The 17,481-nt window shown below is 37.7% G+C and overlaps 1 protein-coding gene across 3 annotated transcripts in view; it reads left to right on the forward strand.

Annotated features, from left to right (window-relative positions):
• The first annotated feature begins 1,334 nt into the window (after window positions 1-1,334).
• The window catches only part of LOC136245624 (uncharacterized), an 80,576-nt gene continuing 64,429 nt past the window's right edge, over window positions 1,335-17,481 (forward strand). For all 3 annotated transcript variants that reach the window (XM_066037117.1, XM_066037127.1, XM_066037135.1), the window contains exons 1-2: window positions 1,335-1,388; window positions 6,865-6,918. In XM_066037117.1, coding sequence (XP_065893189.1) covers window positions 1,340-1,388; window positions 6,865-6,918 — 103 coding nt within the window. In that variant the 5' untranslated portion in view covers window positions 1,335-1,339. The remainder of the gene's footprint in view (window positions 1,389-6,864; window positions 6,919-17,481) is intronic.

Here is a 17,481-nt window from a genome sequence, read left to right on the forward strand (position 1 = left end):
ACTACTGTACGATAAAGCACTACGTTTGGAAAGGAGCTCAGCAAGCCGGCGATAAAATGTGATGGCTTCCTTCCCCATGCCCCCAGTTGTGGCAAACACCAATGGAGTAAAAGATGCAAACTCCACCTCACGGACACGGTCACCATACTCCCTCTTCTTCTGCATCTCATGACTTACAATTTAAAATTGATGCTAAATTTTAAAGTAAAACTAGCTAGCGACTTTCCCACCAAATTTCACAGGGAACCCATGCAGCATGGCCCCCTTTAGCTAGGATATAATTACTATACAGTGAATTCACACAGCTACAATAAAAAGCTACACAGCTACAAAAGTACAGTATACTACTATACTGGTTTGTATGAAGTGAACGGATCATCACGTAAATATACTGGTGGACAGTCACGAGACTAATCAGTTTTCAAAAATGGCGCGATGTGGGTGAGGAGAGTTTGCTCGGTATCTCGACAGGACGAGTGGGTAGTTGAAGAGGAGTGATTTCTACTCAACATCTCATCCAGATGGCCACCATGTAATGTATGGGTGTACAGCTTCTTGCCGCGGAATGAGTCGTCTGGTTTGTCACTGCCAGCCCTTCGCCCAGTAAAAGAAGCCAAGAGAGACAAGCCAAGGAATGCTAATGATTATTTTATGAAGATTGAATTGTGAAATAAGTGTGCTGGTTTAGAATCAAAGAAGGCACCTGCCTTACATGTGATAAATGCCAACTGTCAGCACACGTGATACTGTACGTATAGAACCCACAATCATTTCTGTACGAAACGATACGAACGCTACGCTGTACTGAAAGGTAATTTGAGATACTATACGTGTAGTTCTGTGCTTTAGTTAGGCTGAGAAACTAGGTAACTACTCGTGTCATGCATTTTCAATAACAGCTGTAAAATGTACGTAGCTACATGTAGATGTGATCGTCCAAAGATTGCATGAGAGTAATGTAGTTCGAGCTGGTCAACTAGTTGGTTCAACTCCAGATTATTGGTCCGGCTCAGGCCTGACCAACCGGACCGTCTCCTCCGGCCTTGTGAAGTAATGGAAATGGACCGCCCGCCCGCATGCAAATATGCTTGAGTCCAGGGCGGGAAACAGAATTTATTTGGAGTAGCCTTATTGAATAACGAGACACAAAACTGAATGAGTCCTCGGTCACATGCCACCACCAAACAGGATTAGTGAATTAACACCCGTCTTGCAATTGTCATAAGTAATTAATTTAATTCGCTTTAGTAACCACGGCTGCATGCACAATTGGGCGGGAAGCGCAAGACTTTCGGATCGTTAATCACGTGCGAAAGCAAAAACGCCCTAAAAAAATAAAATGGCTGAGAGCAAAAAGATGGAATCCTCCCCGCCGGAGTCCTCATCAGGTAAACGTTGTTGCTGCATGCATGTACTACTGTAAATGGCGACATGAAGATGTAACTTTTTGACTAGTTCTCAAACCACACCCTACTGAAGTAGCTCGTGCATCGTGCTACATAAAGCCACACTGACAGTTACGTGATAAGCGCGATACAGTTGTACTTGATAGCTAGTTGGTTCAGTGACCACTGGTGACGCACCGCATCAGGGGTGATGGCTATTTGGTGGAATCCATCTGATCATTTCAACATCCAGACCTTCATCAAATTCTGTCATCATTCTACTAGGTCTTCTTCCAGTAACAAACTTGAACATGTTTTTACATCATCTAATCAACAAAAAAACTTCTACTTCAACAGACTTCCTCGAACCTTCAACAGCTTGCCAGTAATTGACCTAACTCAACCCTTTGTTACCATTAAATTTCAACTAACTAAAATCCTATGGCAGCATTTTACAAGAAACTTCGATCCAGACAACCAGCATAGTTTCCATTTTACATGTCCTTGTAGCATCTGCTCCAAACATCCCAAGCCACCTAACTTTAATGCATTCAGCAGCTAATTGTAATTATATAAGTAATGATAAGTACTTAATTTAAGTTATGGGATCTGGTACTTACCAGATTACCTTTAGTGCAATTGTATATAAACTCACTTTTATTGTTGTACAACCATGTACAGCTGTAACATTGCACTATAAAGCTAATAATTGAAAAAAAGAAAAAATTGGAGGCCAGTGCAACTGTTCAGCCCGGGTCCTCCCACTTTTTTACGTTGTTCATTTCTGTTCAGAGGCTGTGCGCCAGGCTAGCCGAGGCCCGCCTCTGAGGAGTCAGTCACTTGAAACAAGCTAAACTATAGTCTTCAAATTTTGTGTTTAAGCCTAGCCGCTTCAAGCCAGATTTCAGCAACCATCATGTAATATCTAAAACCTTTTTGCTTAAAGCTCTGAGAGAGAAAACCATCATAATTATAACGATGAAAGTGACATGTGTATATTACAGACATCAACTTGATAAAAGTGTGGTGTTAGTCAGGAAGCCACCAAAGGCATTGCTTGTCATAGGTGTATGCAGAAAATGTAAATATTAGCATTTTTCAGTTTTCATATTGTAAACCTCAGTAGCTATTTATATCAGGTAACAATGTTTCACAGAGTGACTGACCCCTAGCCTCAGTTGAGTTACTGTACTATTTGAACGATTAATAGCCATGGCTATTATACCTTTTAGCAAGGAAAACCCTATGGTTACTATGCTAATATTCAAGAGCGGTTACTATGGGCTTTTGTGGCAGCCAGAATTATACTGATTCATGAGTGACTGACCTTGTTTAATCAACCTATCGTTTATATTAAATTCTCTCAACGATGCTATTTCCTGGGTTAAAATAACTCCTTTGCCTGGTTTCTGCTTCAAACTTGTCTTATCATCATTTGCATCACTATTTCAGATACAAGCCACAGCTTTCTTTCCTGATGGCAATAATTTTATGCTATGGATCCAGCGAATATTATGCTAGCTGCGGCTATTAACCGGTAAAATACGGTACCTCTTCTATCGGTACTTAAATAATGTTGAACTTATATGTCGATCTCAAGCTACATAACCGGCACTTCAGGATTTCATAACTTTATAATAGCACATCCTACCTGTGAGAGAAAGTGTTTGAGCATAGTATCACTGACTCCAGTTATATATATATATATATATATATATCACTATAGTTACAGGTGTACAGTTGTAGATTCTCCTCTCTAGTGTAAAATGGGAATTAACCATTCAACCGACATTTAATGTAAAGTAAATGACAGATCATATTACCACCGAGGTGTGAGGTGCCTCTTGGTATTATCTGTGCATGTAGCCACTAAGCTTTGAGTTACAAAACACCAAGTAAAGGCCTTGAGTGAAGCATAATCAGTGAAAGAAAATCCTGAAAATGAGGATAAACTGTTAGAGTGAGATTACCAATAATGGGTGTAAGAGTGTGAGATTGAAGGTCAGTCATGAGAACAATGCCTAGATGAAGAAACTAAGAATTCAAGAAATCTTCACCTTGAAGACATTTCTTTTTTGTTTTGTAACATCTATGCTCTAGTACCTGTAGGTTTACGTTATTGGTAGATCATTTATTTGTGAAATCTTAATATGTGCAGTATGTGTGTTGAGGATACTGTATATACTATTGCATTGCATACAGTAATTATTGTATCACGTGTGTTTGTGTGTGTGTGTGTGTGTGTGTGTGTGTGTGTGTGTGTGTGTGTGTGCGTGTGTGTGTGTGTGTGTGTGTGTGCGTGTGTAGGTATGTATGTAGGACAGACTGTTGTTCATTATCATACTGTAGGATGAATACACATTGTTACATGCTCCAGTAAAGAGAGTAGCTGGACCAGTAAAAGTGTATAGGATCTGCATGCACAATCAGAGAAGAGTTTCATGTTTGTCATTTGTGTGGTCCTAGTGGTCAATGGTTTACTATGTGTGGCTTAACAATAATAACCTTACCTGGAACTATGTGGTTACTCAAAATGTGGTATGGATTTTATGGTACAGTACCTAGCCACATATATGCATACAGTAGTTCACTCCCACCCTTTATGGTTACCATTCCTAGTATGGGCATCAAAGCTGTTGGTTGCCTTTGTTTATAGCCATAAAGCTTAGCTATACGTATCTTTGATACTGATTGCTATGTGTACATGCATACATATTCAAGTGGCTAGAGCATCAGCCTGATAATCGAGACGTTCCAGATTGATGCCTAGGGTGATATGTTATTGAAAACCCACTGCAAAATACCAGACAATCTTACCTTTAACCCAAGTAATTAAACAATAACCAAAGTGTCTAGGGCATATGGAATTTCTTTTTAAAATTATTCTCTGCAAAAAAGTTTGATTAAAGTTGTAGCATTTTCTTCAAGTGAAACAAGCTCTATCAAGGCCAATATCAATGTCTTATTGTAAATTATGTATGTCAGAAAAACAAAATAGTGGCAGCTAGAGTGTGAGTGATGTAGCTGTGGTCCTACTTAAAATGTTAACTGCAAGGTGTTTCATGTTTACTTTAAACTATTCATGCTGCTAGATTGGTTTTGTGGGCTACTTGAATAACATTGATACAATGAATATACCTTAAGTAATCCATTAAGTAAGTCTGTTCATTATTGAACTATTTACTATGTAGTTCACAATTTAAAAATACAATACATAATAGGAAATTGTATTCTTGACTGTTTCAACTTCTGTTTTATATGAATTCTTTAGCCAGGACCTGTAGCTAAAATTCCACCCTCCATTCAAGTCGAAGTGATGCATTCTCATACTCTGTATAGTATGTGGATCATAAAGACAGTTTTTGCTCTTAAAGCAGTTGAATAGTACATAGACATTCCCCAATGAAACAGTTCGGTGGTGGGTCATACCCTTTGAAACAACTACAACAAAATGGCTTATACAAAATGATAACCTTTAATAGAGTCCATAGAGTAATTAACCTTTGTTTGTTGAATGGAGGCTTATTTCCAGTACTTAAATTTTTTTTGATCATGAGGGGACAGACCTGCACACATGCACACAGTCACTCATTTTCCCATAACCTACTTATATTTTGCCAGGTGTGTACTCACACTCAATCTTTGACAGATTGTGGATATGCATCTGGTTTACAAATGTGATCTGTTGAGCTCTGTCCTTATCATACAGCACAATAGTACTGTGTATTCATGTATAGGTGTGAACTTTTCTGGCCAAATGTATCATACCAAAATTAGCCTCACAATACCTTCATTGTGCCTTGACAGTATTGGTTAGGTATAAGCAAGCTCAAAAGTGTCTACAGAGTGGCCAAAAATATTTCTAATTACATGTAGTTGACATGAAATTTTATTATTTTTATTTGGCAGAATTTTATGACTGCCTCATACCTTCAAACAAGTGTAACTTGACAACCACTATAGCTACAGGACAAAATTTTTCACTGTTAGACGTTGCTTCAGCCTGTTTGGTGCCTTTTGGTATACTGCAGAATGTACAATGCATATCTTACCTGTGTCCTCCTTTGTATCCCATTCATTTTTGCTGTTACTAGAATTGTCCAAGTTTCTGTTGTGACTAGATTGATTGCAGAGACCCTTAACATAGTGTTCTTTGTTTGTAATGCTATGTAACTGGCTGAAAATAGCTGAAACAAAATAGAAATAATGAAACAGCACTTGATTTGGCTAAGACAAAGACATCATAAGGTGGTACAGTCATTCAAGTAATTTTCACAAAACCAATTACCATATAGAGGGGAATTTTAGTGAGAAACAACTTTGGTGAATTTGTTGATTTGCTACAAATTTGCCAAAGTTTAACTCGCCAATTATTCTTAGTACTTGAGCTTAGTGTCTAAAAGTTATTGAGATTAAATTTGTCAACATTTATTTTGCCAAATACAATATAGCTGGTTATCGCCAAAGTCTACCATCGTCAAAGTTCCCGTCTATATGGTATTGAACTAACTATTGGTACAACACTAGATACAATTATTGCCTTTTCAATGTTCACTTGATTTTTCTTTTTGGTGTGGTTCGTTAGTCATAATTGCATTATTAAAAGAGTAAACAAACAAATAGATTAGGAATTATCAGTCTGATTAGGGATCATAGCCCTAAAACATAGCAAAACAAGGGAAGTCACCTACACCTGCAGATATACTAGTGGCCAGTTAATCCCTAAACTTCAGTGTAACCATGATAGAATTAGGGCCACTAGTATATCTGCAAGGGTACCCTTGTTTCACTACTATTTATTGCTATGATCCCTAATCAAACTAAAATCCTGATGTTTCCTTCTACTTGCAACATTGATGTACTTGACATTGATGTGCTTATTTATGAACGCTGTTCATAAATTGAGTCATTGCATACATAATAATTGATAACCTTTGTTATAATTATGTGATCACCTGAGTGGAAACAGGCTTTTTTCACACATTCCTCAAATCCCATTTTATTGCTTCTCTGTTATGCTTGTTCTGTAAAACCTTAATAAATATCATGATGACTGCTCTATTACAGTATGTCAATCTTTTTAAAATTAAAGTATAGTATAGCTGAAATGGCCGTGCCGTGGGCTCGGTCCTGTATAATTTTTACTGTACAAATTAATATTTCTGTTGTTAGCACTTTGTAGCATTGTAATTCCAAATTTCAGCATGGTAAAACTTTATCATAAAATTCTTGAGGTATTTAGATACGTATGCAATCTACATACAACTAACCTTTTAAATACATTATTTTGTCTGCATGTCCAGTTGCATATGTATGCACATGTTAGTATTAAATGTATGCATACTGAGTGATGAAATGTCTTTTTTTTGGATATGTTTGTATACATCACTAGCATGTTGTTATCCTTTCACAAATGAAAATAATTTATGGAGCTTTCTAGATTCTGTATATGATTAGATTATTGTGATACATTCCTTAGTGCAAACTGTTCAAGGAAGTGTCAAGCGTAGACGAGATGATGCTGAAATTAATGGTATGTGCATAGCATGGACTTAATAAGATTTTGTCTTTGTTTAGTATGATAAAGTAGAGTATATTTAGTGGTTATACAATAGGCACAGGTGCTTCACTTGATATACTGTAAATGCACAAGCTGAAAGCAAGTGCATTTAAATCAGGCAGAGCACAATAGCACATTGTACAACTTATGTTCCATTCTCCTATTAGGTGGAAAGTGTCTTACAGGACAGCTCAATCTGTTTAAAAGTCAAGTTTTTAGTGGTAACCAGGCTGAGCATTGCAGTGATGTTCCCTATACAGTGCCTCATCTACCTAAAAGCTAATAGGACAGGCTTTATAACACTAACCATAATATCAAGAGTTAATAATAGTGGAGAGGAGAGTGTCTAACACAAAACAGAGCCTCTACAATGATTCAGTGTGATTCAAAGGGATTCTCTCAGACGTGTTAACAAGTGCACACTGCCAGAAAAAAAGGAAATGTGATGATTGCACATGGGAAGAACAAAGAAATGTGATGATCAAAGCAATCTTCACATATAGAATATACTACAAATCACAGAATTGTACAGAGGAATCCCTTTGAATCACGCTGAATCATTTGTTGGACACTATCCTCTCACTTATTAACTCTTGATAATATGCTCTGCATATGCAATCACATGATTACCTACTAGTTTTTTTATCATTTCTCCGAAGACAATTAATGCAAAAGGCTAAACAGCCTATACAAAGTGGTCCCCAACAAAGAATATAGCTACATACACACATACAGATAGACAGAAACAAAGACAAAATGAAACTATACTACAATCACACAGAAACAAAATACCTTATTACAAAAAAGAATATGCTTAAGCTTATGCTTAAAACTGCCTGCAGTCGGCTGAGACAAAACTGCTAATGGTATGGAGTTCCATAACATTGGTACAGCCACATAAAAGGAGTGCCTAAATGCATTGATGGTAAATGACACTACAGTGTAGGTTTAAATTAAAGTCAAGGAATGTGACTTAGTAGTTAACCTGATAAAATGAAAATATTTGGAAAATCAATGGCTGTTCGCATATGAAAGTTAGAGTAGAGAGCCCAAATAAATAATGTAGTTTCGACATGCTTTGAGTGAAGGCCACCCCAGTTCATTGACATAAACAGTAGAAGATTTAGACCATACATGTATATTAGCAGATGAATCCCAAAACGTTGATCCAGCAAGCAGCTCTACGTATGTTGCACTGACTCCAGTAAACCAATATCATTAGTCGTTCATGGAGACCATCAGCACAAGCATATTTTAGGTGAGGTCTAAAAATGCTTTGTAGCTACTTGTGTACAACCATACATAGCACGACATAATATGATTTAGACACTTAGTAGCTTTACTGGCTACATATTGACAATGATCATTCCACTTAAGTTTTGAATTAATAATGATACCAAGATATGTCACCTTCTGGGACCACAAAACTGAATGAGATCCATTGTAGTACTCAAAATTGACAGGGGAAAGCTTATTGGCAGAGTTTGGGGATAATGAGCTACATTTGTAATGCATTACATAATAATATTACTTACGTATGTAATGAAGTAATAAACGCATTACATGACAAAGTAACAATTATTTATATAAAACGGATATTACATCCAGAAATTGTAATGCGTTGCTTCTTTGTAATGTGTGTTGCATCCAGCACGTTATTGGCTACATTTTGCGCCCTGACAGCACTGAATATGGCTGTACAGGCAAGAACAAAGAGTGGTAGTGTATGGGGAGTACCCTTGAAATAGGCTTTAGCCTATTATGCTCAAAATATTACCTATTATTCTTTCCAGAACTTCCCAAAATTTTCACCTATTATTCTTTTTTATTCTTGTGTCTTGCCTACTATTCCAAACTAATTCTCATTTGGTTTCTGTAGCTAGTCATGATCTTACTGCTCTATTAGAGTATTTGAGGGTTCTATTAGAATATATCGAGATTTTAAAGGCTTTCAGCTCCTTTTCAGCCAGCACTTGTATAATTATGTCAGCTATATATCACTCTTAGTAGCTTAACTCTATCTTCTAGCTAATCAAGAATAGACATGCCTTTAATTCCACCAATTATTCCCGTGGACATCCGATAATTCTAAAATTATGCCTTTAATCATCCTATTATTCCAGAATTATTCTCATGAAATTAGTGACCTATTATTCTCAAAATTATGGCGGCATAATAGGCGCAGCCTACCTTGAAACCATACTACATCAAAGTATTTTTTGAGGCTGAACTACACCAGAGAACTGCGTGTCTTATCCGTGTCACTTTTAGTTGTAGGCTTGGAGCATGTACTTAGAAGGTTGGGCTTAATTTATGGCTTGTAATGAACAAATGTACGTAATATGTAATAATATTACTAGTTACAGCCCTCAAAGTAACGTGTAATATGTAACTAGTTTCTATTTTTCTGGGAGTAATATGTAACTGTAACGTGTTACATTGTACAGAAGTAACTAGTAATATGTAACGAGTACATTTTTAGGGTAGTGATCCCGACTCTGCTTATTGGTAATGTTTACAGCTTCACACTTCTTAGGGTTTAGCTTATGATGCCACTTGAGAGACCAAGTATAGACACATGTTAAATCATTCTATAACTTTAAGCAATCTGTATTACATGACACCTGAAAATAGAATAAGAGATCGTCAGCAGAAAAATTGATAGATGAATGCTTAACAACATGTCTAATGTCATTGATATATAAGATAAATAAAATTGGGCCAAAAATGGAGCCATGAAGAACTCGGCAGAGGCCACAGGAAGCCACTCAGAATACTGCCCATTTACAACAACTCGCTGGGATTTTGTGGTAAGAAAACATTTAATCTAGTCAAATAATTTGCCAGAACCACCCATTGACTGCAGTTTAAACAAAAGCCAATGGTGAGGCACACTGTCAAATGCTTTTGCAAAATTGAGGAATAAACAGTGGCTACTGTTGCTGCACTCCAATGCTTTAGCCCAATCATGCACAGCCTCAAGTGAGAGGTCAGTGGTTGAGTGATTTTTATGGAAGCCAAATTGGTAAGCACTAGGGACCAGTCTATTTTGCTTTTTTTCCACCTATTTTTCTTTCCAGCAATTCTTTTATTTTTCACCTATTATGCTCCATATTTTGCTCAAGAATTATAAATTTTGCTCCGCACTGATCTTTGTTAATTGAACATTTCCAATTGCAAAGCTACAGTTTCGCCTTAAAGTAACTGTTCTATTAGAGTATCTCAATCAGCTATTACTTCTAACATGTAAAGCAAGAAGCTAGCTAATATTGCTTAACATGTGTGACTGTTTTATTAGAGTATCTCGATTGTCACTTGTTGTTACTGTAACAATTAGCTGTGCATTGTCGATATTTTAGCGCGTCTGACTGTTCTATTAGAGTATCTCGATCTTTTGTGCAATTTTTATGTCCACTTCACAAAAAATTGCACCTATTATGCCAGCATTTTGCTCATTGCTTTTACCCACCCATTATGCCCAAAATTTTGCCTGTGAAATCGACGGGTCCCTAGTAAGCACTAATTAAATTGTAAGACTCTAATACTGCAGTTAGTTTGGAATGGATAATACGTTCCATAGTATTGATAACAACTACTGTTTAACTGATACGGCGGTAGTTGCTGGGAATATGTTGGTTATCACATTTGAAAACTGGCACAACATTAGCAGAAACCCAGTCTCTGGACAGAGTACCTGTATTCATTGATTTACTAAACAAAAAACAAAGTGGTTAGGATATTTCCTCAGCACAGCACTTAAGTAAGTAAGCTGGAATGAGGTTGGGGCCACAAGCATTGGACACATCAAAAGGTGGCAAATAATCATAGGCAATAGATGGTGTCAAATTCGCAGATGATATAACAGAAGAGTGATGATCCATAGACTGCTTTAAAGGATTAAGACCAGACAAATCTTCATGGCTAAAACTGAATAAAATAATAATTAAAAATGTTAGCCTTGTCTTTGTCATTTTTCACAGGCTCACCATTCTGTATCAAACTAGGAATAGGATTACGTTTATCCTTTGAAGAGTTCACCCAATTCCAAAACTTCTTAGGATTTTCAAGATATTCTTAGCAAATATGCTTAGTGTGATGTTTAGTGTCTAATCTAGTTAGATGACGAACAGTATTACTTAAGGATCTATACTTCCACAGCAAATCAAAGGAAGGAGTGGAAAGTGACCTAATACATAGGTAGAGTCGCTGTTTTTTACAAATTAAGTGAATTGTTTGGTAAGAAAACCAATGCTTCACTTTTTTCTTTCTCCACTGAATATGATGAACAGATATACTAATGGCAGATAAAAACAGGTCTTTAAATAATTGTCAGGATTCCTTAATATCACAAGTACCCTCAATAATATATGGAACATGAGAGAGTTTCAAGTAAAAGTAATAGATCAGCTTTCTTATAGTTATACAACACCTCTTACAGTGAGGTTGAGATGGTGCAACAACATGATCTGTAAGAGGAAGATTATAAATAACCCAAACATCTTCAACTAAATCAGGTTGATTAGTAAAAACAAGATCTAACAAATTTAAATGACGAGTTGGATCCTTTTTACCATTTGATGAACCAAACTAGATCACACAATAAACTAGAGGATACTGTTGAAAATTAATAGATGGTAAATTAAAATCACCACAGAGGATTATAGGATAATGACCAATAGACAATAAACAATTGTTCAGAGCCACAAAATTATTAACACCCTGATTTGGAGGAAAATAGAAAACTCCAAGTAAAACAGGTTAAGCACAAGTACAAATCTCCAACCAAAGAAGCTCATCACATAGATTACTCAAGTCATAACGAGATTTAAGTTATAAACTGTCACAAATACAAATGAGAACCCCACCACCAAGCCTAGATTAATCACGGCGAAATATCAATTAAAAAGATGAGCAAATTTCAGCATCATAAATAGATGGATCCAAAAAGTTTCAGTCATAGCAATAGAACAAATATACATATGCTAGAAAATCAAAACGCTTGGGAAGGATACTTCTAGCATTCAAGCATACACAGGATGGTCATCCAGCTTAGTAAATAACGGCATGATTCTTACATCTCAAAGTTGTGGCCATGCCACCGCTCCAGTTTGGCAACAAGCTAATTTCGAAGATTACCTTATTTAATGCCTCATATCAAAATTCAACATAAGTAACTCTACCCTCAACAATCTTAGAAAGCTGCATGCCTACATGGAATATTCCCAAACAAGCAATCATTTTCATGGCTTTATTACTGACGAGCAATGCATTGGTTTGCTGACATGCACACAAGCAACACAACAGCAATACATGGAAAGAACTTCACCGGGTAGGCACTAAGGTGATTGGTTAATAGCCCATTTTCACACAAGGGCTAAGGAATGTCGCGGTTGGTAATTGGTATTGCGCAACATCCGGTGTCCTTCAGGAGGCCCTAAAATGTATTGATTCCTATGGGACTCGAAGCTTTGAGCACTCCGGGTGCACAAACTGTACCGTTTTCTCTATTACAAGAACGAATATTAATAAAGCAATTCATAAGCGTGTTGTTGGTCCTTGAATGGCAGCGATGGGATATTACACAAGCCACAACAACGCAATCTTCGTATGGGCTGTGCATGCTATTTATAGTTACTGTTTGCTGCTTGTAAGTACAGTACTTCTAGCGTTGGTAGAAGAGTGCTTATCATGGAGCGGGCGTCATGTAATAACGAGCCTGGCACGAGCCCAGGCCTTCAGGTGAAGTTTACTGCAGCTGATGTTCCAGGAGCTGAACTAGCAGAACCATTCGAAATTCATGGTATCCCAGCTTTTAAGAGATGGCTTTTGTGTCGTGGCATTAAACCAGCTTCAAGTTGGAGAAAGCCTCAGTTGATCAAACGGTAATATTTAACGCACAAACTTAGTTGCACACACCAAATTAACAATGAAAGTGTAAATATGCATCATGGGATGAATTCACACTGTTGATGAACTTGTCTTGCATGCTGTGCCAGGATCCATGAAGCTCAGGATGAGGGTTTAGATGTAGTGGATGTTGATGGCTCATACCTGTATAAAAGGATGTAACAACTTAACAGTGGAGTGTACACAGAACCACCTGACCTTCCTTCATGTGCTCCGGTTTCTGGTTGGGAGGTAATAACTGAAGCCAACGTTAATGAAATCAGTCAAAAACTTCCTTGTGTTATCTCTGGCATGATCTACTCATACCTTGCCAAAGAAACCTGCCAAGATGATGGAAGAAATACATTTAGGGCACTAACCAGAGGTTACATACAGTGGTCTTCTGGTCGTATCCAAATGATGTCCGTAAACTTGCAGCACCCAATCAATTCCCACAACATTGAGTCCACCATGAGACCTTCTATGAAAGCTGGTAGTTATCATGTATGGATAATGCTGGGGAAAAATGATTTAGGTTATGCCCATGTTTTACGTGCAACTTGTGGATGTGCAGCAGGGTACATTTTAGAACTCATGCATGCACACCCTACATAACACATACAAAATAGGAGGAAATGATGTATAAAACTACACCAAAGAATCCCATGTGTTAAGTTTCTACATTTTCACTTACATATTATTTTGTTATTTCAGGTTGTCAGCTAGCTGCACTCATGTATCAGCCTTGCTTCACGCATTGGAATTTCTGACCATGCCACAATTTCAACTTCATCTGCCAAATGAATCGCTTTATTTTTCTTCCCTTGATGATGATACGTCTGTTACATCCCTTCCATGCCAGTGGAAACCACCTAAATAGAGGAAAGAAAGCACATTGCCAATGGTACAGGCACAGTTTGAAAAACATACTTACGGGAAAACAAAGACACGAAAGTTAGCTCTTTTGAATGATTTTGATCCCCAGCCAGTACAATACAGAGGTACAGCAAAAAGCAATCTTCCAACTTTATTGGAGAAAATCAGTGATAATCATCTGTGTATATCACTATTACTTGATGAGCGTTTTCAAACCCGCAATGGTCCAGAGCCAACTGATCTGCAGCTTCCTGACAAAGACTCCTTGAGAGCAACGGTTGAAGCATTTAAAGCAACTTTGTCAATCTCTGCTGAAATAATTCGAGAAGTTGAATGCAACACTAGACAACAGCATACATCATCACTGTGGTATGATGCCAGGTGATACCGTTTAACTGCATCACTGTTTGGGTCAGTTCTACATAGAAAACCCAAGACTCTTCCAGATAGCTTGGTAAAAAGGATCCTACAACTACAGCAATTTTCATCACCAGCAACCGACTGGGGTATTACTCACGAAGCAGTTGCCAGGCAGAAATATATTTAATATATGCACAGCCATGGTCACATTGAGTTGTCAGTTGTATCATGTGGTTTTCATATTAGCCAATCCCACCCATACCTAGGAGCTTCACTGGATGGCGCAGTGTACGACCCATCTAATCTAGAGCAGCCTGAGTTCTTGGAAATTAAATGTCCATATACTGCTCGTAATGTATCACCTGTAGAAGCATGTACCTTTCCTGGCTTCTTTTGTGCTACAGTGAGGAAAGCAGACGGTAAAGAATCAGTGGTTCTTCAAACAAGCCATTCTTACTATGCACAGGTCCAAGGACAAATGGCCATAGGGGGGAGACCATGGTGTGACTTCGTTGTATATACCACAGTTGGGATCAGTGTACAAAGGCTCCATTTTGATGCTGAGTTCTGGCATAATTCTCTTTTGCCCAAACTGATAGAATTGTATGACAATTGCATTGGACCGGAGATTGTCAGTCCAGTTCGCAATTTGGGTTTACCCATCAGGAATCTGAAAAAAGATGATCACAAAACAATAAGAACAGAACTTCCATTACAAAATTTACATGTTTGCATGAAGACAACACAGCCAATAATTACAACCTCAACAATGACAACGACAACAACAACATCGAATGTGACAACAAAAGCTATATCAGCAGTACCAACAACTCTGAAGATACCACCATCAGCAACAGTGACATTGGTAAACCAAGCAATTGCAACCACAGCGATTGCAATAACGACAACAACAATAAAAACCACACTTACAGGAACATTTACCAATTCTTGATTTCATACATACATTACATGCTAAGACAAAGGTTCTATAGGGTATTATAATTAATTTACGATTGTACATAATTATTAGAAACATTAATACACATAGATATTGGATAATGTCAATCACTACTGTTGTAAGTTTCTGAAGATTCACTAGATTCTGAATATTCACCATCTGAATCTTCACTCAACTGACCCCAATATTCTTCAATATCACTATCAAATAGATGGGGCGGTGGTGGAACAAGTGCAGGGTGAAAGTTAGACAGAAATGCATACATGCACACAATTTGGTATGTTATACGGCCCATGTTGACAGGAACACTCTCCTTAAGAATAGTATAGTTTTTTAGCCTTCCGATAGCCCTCTCCACATGTATCCGCAGAGAAGCAATTTTTCTACTGTCTTGCACTTTCCCTGCAGGAAGTTGTGTTCTTCCTTCCATAAATGGAGGTAAGTTTAAATCAACATTTAACTCTTGGAGCATGTCTTTAATTGTAAAGCCCCTGTCTGCCATTATAGATATGCCTGGTTTATCTTTGAGTGTTTCAAGGAAGCCAGAGGAGCTGGTTAACTGTACATCTGTAATGGACCCTACAAACACTGGAGATATAAAGCTGATGGCACCATTAGGAGTACATGCATCCAAAAATTTCACTGTACTATGATGTTTGTATTGGCTCCAAGTTGAGAACTGCATAAACAAATCTGATGGTGTGTCAATAAAAACTTCACTCCCATCAATTATGGCGTATGTGCTGGGATATGACATTCGGAAAGAATATGGTAAGGCTCTCATCACTTGTTCCACAGTTGGTGACCAATCCAACTCTTTAAAATGGTGGTACAAAAAACACACCCATGTTGTGAAGTACCGAGACACTGAGCTTGTAGATATACCAAACCTAAAAAAACCAGGTCTTTCAACTTAAGGTTTAGTCTCAACTTAACCAATGTTAAAAAAAGCAGGTTAATGGGGTTCAATTTGCATTCATAATTCCGTTGGCCAGTGCATCGTTCTTTTGCACCCCAATAATTTAGCTCATTTACAACTGGACCCAGAAACTCATAAAAAGCTAAAAAAATCTCATAGGAGATAAATCCTGTGTAGAATCGAAACAAATTGTCATCATGCTGGATTTGATCAATTCGAAAATATTCGGGCTTTTGTTTCTGAGACTTTAGAGCTCCGTTTTCTGCTTCAAGTACTTCAATCCTAGCCAACAAGGCTGTGTTCACCAACACCTCTGCATTTGATGTACCAACTTCCAATGAAGATGCAGATTCAATTAGAGATGAAATATCAGATAGAAGCCCTGAAGTAGACTGGACATCAGATAATCCATCACCACTCTTTTCTGGCAACTCATGCACTTTGTAATCAATGCAGAATTGCTCACCTGTCATAGCAGTGAGTGAAAGCTGCTCTGGTACTGTGTTTGGAGGTGTTGGAACAGCGTTAGATGTAGTGCTAACAGTGGAAAGCTCTTTTCTACTTTCTCTAGACTTTGCTCTCTTTGCCCTTGGTAGTTTCTTTTTAATAGGAGGCAAAAACCACTTGCCTAAGTTTAGTTGTGGCTCTTTGCTGGTATCCCCACCAGGAAAATGTCGAGAGCATAATGTATATGAGAATGAGGTGTAAGTTGTTCTTCAGTCATTTCTAACAGTTGAAGCCAGCGCTTCCGTTGCACTGCAATTGTTGTGAATAGATGAAACGAGCAGTCCGGGTCCTTTTGTAAGTTATTGCAACACACAACACAATGCTGGCCAGGAATCACGCAATACAAGAACACAAATCAATACAAATATACAAGAAATTAATAAAACTTACACAGCCCACACGAAATCGCGTCGTTCTGGCTACTGGAACATCCCATCGTTGCATTCAAAGATGAACAACACATCTATGAATCGCTTTATCAATATTCGCTCTTATAATTAAGAAAAACGGTACAGTTTGAGCACCTGGAATAGTTAAAGTTTTGAGCCCCATAGTATTCAATGCATTTTAGGGCTTCCTGAAGGACACCAGATGTTGCGCAATCCGCATAAATTGGTGTTCATTAAGATTCCGCAAATACCTTAGTTTGCGTGGAAATGGACTATTCACTGTCCCAAATTGAACAACTTGTATCTTCCAACCAATACATGTGCACTGCGACTATGTGATGACACAAAGAAGTTCCAGTCTGAACTCTCCCACATTACTAGTCCTTTAATCATCATCATCATCGTCATCATCATCAATGAGACTGACTCTTATTCCAACTGGTTACACATTTGGAATAACCCATACACGAGGTATTTTCCTGCACATTAGTTTTCCAATTAATACCTATATGCTGTTCTAGCATTGTGATGCAGGTGTGCTACATACCAATGTATATACTCTCTAATGCTTGCTAGCTGGAATCTGTTACTACACAAAACACTCACAAATCATCTCCCTCCATTAACTTTGTTTAACAAGT

Source organism: Dysidea avara, chromosome 2, assembly GCF_963678975.1.
Source record: "Dysidea avara chromosome 2, odDysAvar1.4, whole genome shotgun sequence".
Lineage (NCBI taxonomy): Eukaryota > Metazoa > Porifera > Demospongiae > Dictyoceratida > Dysideidae > Dysidea > Dysidea avara.